We start from the raw sequence: 4,270 nt of genomic DNA, 5'->3' as shown, positions 1-4,270 counted from the left end.
AAAATTAAAAAAAAAAAAAAAAAAAAAAGGTAGTTCCTATACAAACTTATCCAGTAGGAGACACAAGACAAACTATAAAATTAGGTTGAACCATCTAACATAGCCACAGCATTCAACCACTGACTCAATAGCAATTGCATGTGGTTCAACCTAAATATCTGGAAAAACAAAATAACTGAGGAATAAGAGTACTTTGTATGAGCTCTAGATGAAACAGTTAAAAATACAACAGTACACACATATATACCACATGAGTATGGGAAGAAAGGTAGGTTAAAGGAACATTGTGGAAGGCCATTAGTGGAAGTCTTTGAGGTCATTTGAGTAGGGGGTTATCACCTCAGGGACAAACCTATAAAAATTCACCTGGCTACTACGTGAAGTTCAGAGTGAGAAACTAGTAAGAAAGTTACAGCAAAAATCAAGACTGATAGGATCCCAGCCCTGGCCAGCCACCAAAAAGAAAAAAAAAAGAAAACAAAACAAACAGTAATAATGTGATTGACAGCAAGCTCTCTGATAAGTTCCATACTAATTGCATCTTTAATGATAAGCATAGTGCTTAGCAGACAGCAGAAACAAAACAGATCTTTGTTCAATTGAAATGATTATGGAGCTATAGGATCTGTAAACTGGGTGTGGAGGGAAGGAGTCACCACAAATGATTCTTAGTTTGAGCACCTCGGAGAACAAAGGTGTCACTAACAGAAAGAGATACTAGGGAAGTAGCTACTTTGAGAAAAACAATTTGAATTTGGACAAGTTGAAGTTCAGATGCCATCAGTATTACAAGAGATATAGATAAATAGGACTCTTAAGTATTGAACAAAGAAGAAGGCAAGTCTAAATTACCCTTTATTACAACATCAGTTCTCTCCCCTCCCCCACTTTCTCTCTCTCTCACAAACACACACAACCCACCCCCACACAAATACTGAAATAGTATTAACAGTCTTCTTAAATGAAAACAACAAATTAGACAAACTTATACTCACATTATTATCCGAGGGTGATATTCCATTACTGAGTTATTAAGATAAAAACGCTTGAAATACATACAGGCTGTACCCTAAGGTTAAAAAAATGTATATTATCAGGCTCTATTCACACAAATGTTACAAGTCAAACTGTGTGGGGGGAAAAATTTACGCAAAGGTTTCTTTGAAAAGGTTCCCCATACAAATACCAATTGTTAATTTTTCTTTAATCAAAATAAATTGTGATGAACTACTAGAGAAATGCCTTAGCGAAAAAGACCCTTTCCTACCCTGTGGCTGTCCATTCCCAGCCCACCCTGAGTAAACCTTCCTATGGTCACTGGATTTAAAAATAGGTGTTTATGTATGTTTATTTATTTTAGAATTAAGAGTAACAAAAATGTGCTGAATTAGGAAAACTCAAGGAGAAAAATGCAAATGTTCACAGAAAACCAATCTTATAAAAAATATTGACAGAATAACACGGTTGGGGCAATAAGCCTTCTCTCTAAATCCACTCCAAATCTGTGATATAACTGTGATCACTGCTGCCAGACTGAACTGTAGAAGCAGCACCTACCATTTATTGAATGCATCCCATGTAACAAACTGTGCCAAGCACAAAACTATCATCCTATTTTAATCCTTACAATAGCTTGGTGAAGAATCACTATCTCTACAGAGAAGGAAACTGAGTATCAATGTGGTTAACTGACTTATTCAAGGTCACACATCTAATAAGGGACAAGGCTAGATTCAAGTACCTGCCTGTATTTTCAACTACTACGTCATTTGCCTAGAATAAAATAACCACTTATCTATTTTATGATAGAAAAAAGACTATTTCCTTTTAAATATATTTAAAGTTCAGTTTTGTCATTTTATGTGAAACAAAAACAAAATTCTTCACCAATCATAAAAAAGCATGTTTTTAAAGATAAATTCCACAAAAAGGTAATTCAACGATTCAGTTTCTACATCCAAAAATGTGACTTAAACCTCATTTTACAGTTCTTTTACCAGAAAAGAAGAGAACCAAATCCAGAGATAGAAACTAATTAAGTTCACCTAAATTCTTGATGAATCTTTGATCTCTTACCTTAGTTTCTGGTAAACTAAGAAAAACAAAACACTATAAATACTATTGGACTTAAACCTGTGCAATAATAAGCAAGGTAAAAACATTTTACACACCCTCACACTCCAGCTTTTTTTTATCTTTTAGCATTTTAATCTCAGCTATCTGTTTCTCCTCAACACTGCCCACCCCAGCATAAAACAACAGGGTCATCAGAACCATACATCTGGAAACATTCATAAGACTTTTTTTTAAGGTACATCTCCAACTTCTACTAATCAAAGCCTAAAAAAATTTTAGGGCATGAGTTTCACCTGGGGCATTTGATTACAACTGATGAACAAATGCATTATTTCAAACATGTATTAATTAGGTATGATAGAGGTGAAAAAGTACTAGTCTACGTTCTGGTCCCAGTTCTCTTTCTCACTGGCTGAGGACTTGGAGGAAAAGTAATTTAGTTTTTTCTTTCTCTATAAAATGAGGATGTCATAATCTGTCCAGTAGACCTCAATATTCTTTTGACTGTTAAGTGAGACTTGAAAAACTTTGTTTAAAATATAACACAGAAATTCACGATTTAAGGCCTTTATTGAAAAATATATAATGTGGCAAAAACTGAATATAACCAAGGTGAATTTTTGAGAGAAAAGTGGATAGAGAACTTAGTTACAGATTTAGAAGGGGTCAGATATCATAAACCAGCTAAAGGACATTAAAACTTCATCACTAGCATAACTCACCACAACAGATCTTGGCATTGCTGGCTTAAACACTGAACAGAATTCCAATAATCTTTTCTCATAGTATTTGCAGAGTGTCATTTCTTCCTGAGGCTCAAGAAACACTGGATCATTTGGAAGAATCTGTAGATCAAAAATCACAAGTTCAGTGAATTAAACAATTGCAAAATATTTTTCTGTGTTCAGATTATGAAATAGACGTGAGTTAAAGGTAAATGTAAAGTAGCTGAGTACCAGTAGATTGGGAGGCACCGAATATTTGCTGGAGTGAAGCCTGGGCTAGAATGAGTGGTGGAGCTTCAAGAAAAAATTAAACCAGGCAGGGAGTTGGAACAGAAAGGACTTGGCTAACAAGTCACAGTCCAAACCACTTTTAGTCAACTAGTTTGTGCCAACGGTCTGTCTCCCTCTCATCCAACCCATTTACCACCAGCTTGCTGGGGGCTCTTTCCAGAATTGAGTTATAATTCAAGGCTAATTTCCCTTTTTATATCTTTCAAAGGTTCCTCCACCTTTCAGTATAAATTTCAAACTCCTTACTTCCGCTTACAAGTTCTCTGACTACTTTCTCCAGCCATTCCTACATAGGTACTCAGCTTCGGCTACACAGGACCACAAGCATGTCATGCACCCGCCCTGCAAATTCTGACCTCCCACTTTGTACCTGTGGCGCCATTTGCCTGGAATTTCCCTCCTCCATTTTCTCCCCATCAGCTACTGGGAAAAGCCTCCCCCGACATGCTCGCTTGCCCGCACTATCTTTGCACCCTACAAGACTCTTCTTCGCCACGTTATGGTGGTCGTCTGACTGCCACTCAACTACAGGGACAGCGTTGTTCGTCTCTGTACCCACAAGACATGGCAAGGTACTCGCTTATTAGGTGAACAGGTAAACGCACTCCGCGCCGCACAAGCAGTGGCGGAAAGAAGTGAGGTAGCACTGGGAGATAGACGAACTCCCGCAGGTGTTCAGAGTTTAGAGGCCGGGACGGGGGGCGGCCGCAGGAGGCCTCACCTTCCCGTTGGCCACCGCTTTGCATTTGAATTTGCGATTGGCGTCGGCCCGCAGTCGCGCCAGCTGCTCCTCACTGGCGAAAGTCCAGTGCCGCTTCTGGCTACTGTTGTGGTACATAGTTGAGTCGCAGACCAAGCCCCGGGAGCCTGGAGTAAAAGACCCCAAACGCAGCAGCCGGTGGCGCAAAACAACTATGCCAAAACCAGGACCCAGCAGAAGCCCAGGGAGTCAGGCTTGGCGGCGCGGGCGCGCTGACGTCACGGTCACGTGCCGAGTCCATGCGCAGTCGCGTTTCCGGGGCGGACTAGGAGATTATCTTCTGCGTTTGGACGGCCGACTCCTGCGACGCAGCTGGGCGGGGCCTACGGACCCGCTCCCTCCTTTCTGTGAGTCTGGGATCTAGCTCCGCCCCTTCCAGGCAAGATTTAAAGGAGAAGCGACAGGCAAAGGTGTCCAA

At 40.1% G+C, this 4,270-nt stretch overlaps 1 protein-coding gene across 2 annotated transcripts in view; it reads right to left on the bottom strand.

The window, feature by feature from the left end:
* Window positions 1-4,048, bottom strand: part of CCNH (cyclin H) — an 18,217-nt gene extending 14,169 nt beyond the window's left edge. Inside the window, exons 1-3 of one of the 2 annotated variants that reach the window (XR_550772.1) lie at window positions 3,814-4,048; window positions 2,799-2,921; window positions 996-1,069 (exon numbers count right to left, since the gene is read on the bottom strand). Coding sequence is in view for 1 of the 2 variants with exons in the window: in XM_008576642.1 (XP_008574864.1) it covers window positions 996-1,069; window positions 2,799-2,921; window positions 3,814-3,930 (314 nt within the window). In the remaining variant the exon portion in view is untranslated. The remainder of the gene's footprint in view (window positions 1-995; window positions 1,070-2,798; window positions 2,922-3,813) is intronic. The other variant, XM_008576642.1, reaches the window with a different exon arrangement.
* Between the last annotated feature and the right edge of the window lie 222 nt (window positions 4,049-4,270).

The sequence above is a fragment of the Galeopterus variegatus genome, unplaced genomic scaffold (assembly GCF_000696425.1).
Source record: "Galeopterus variegatus unplaced genomic scaffold, G_variegatus-3.0.2 Scaffold1382, whole genome shotgun sequence".
NCBI classification, from domain to species: Eukaryota; Metazoa; Chordata; class Mammalia; order Dermoptera; family Cynocephalidae; genus Galeopterus; species Galeopterus variegatus.
The sequence above is the reverse complement of the archived record's forward strand: the minus strand, read 5'-3'. Positions and strand labels throughout refer to the sequence as shown.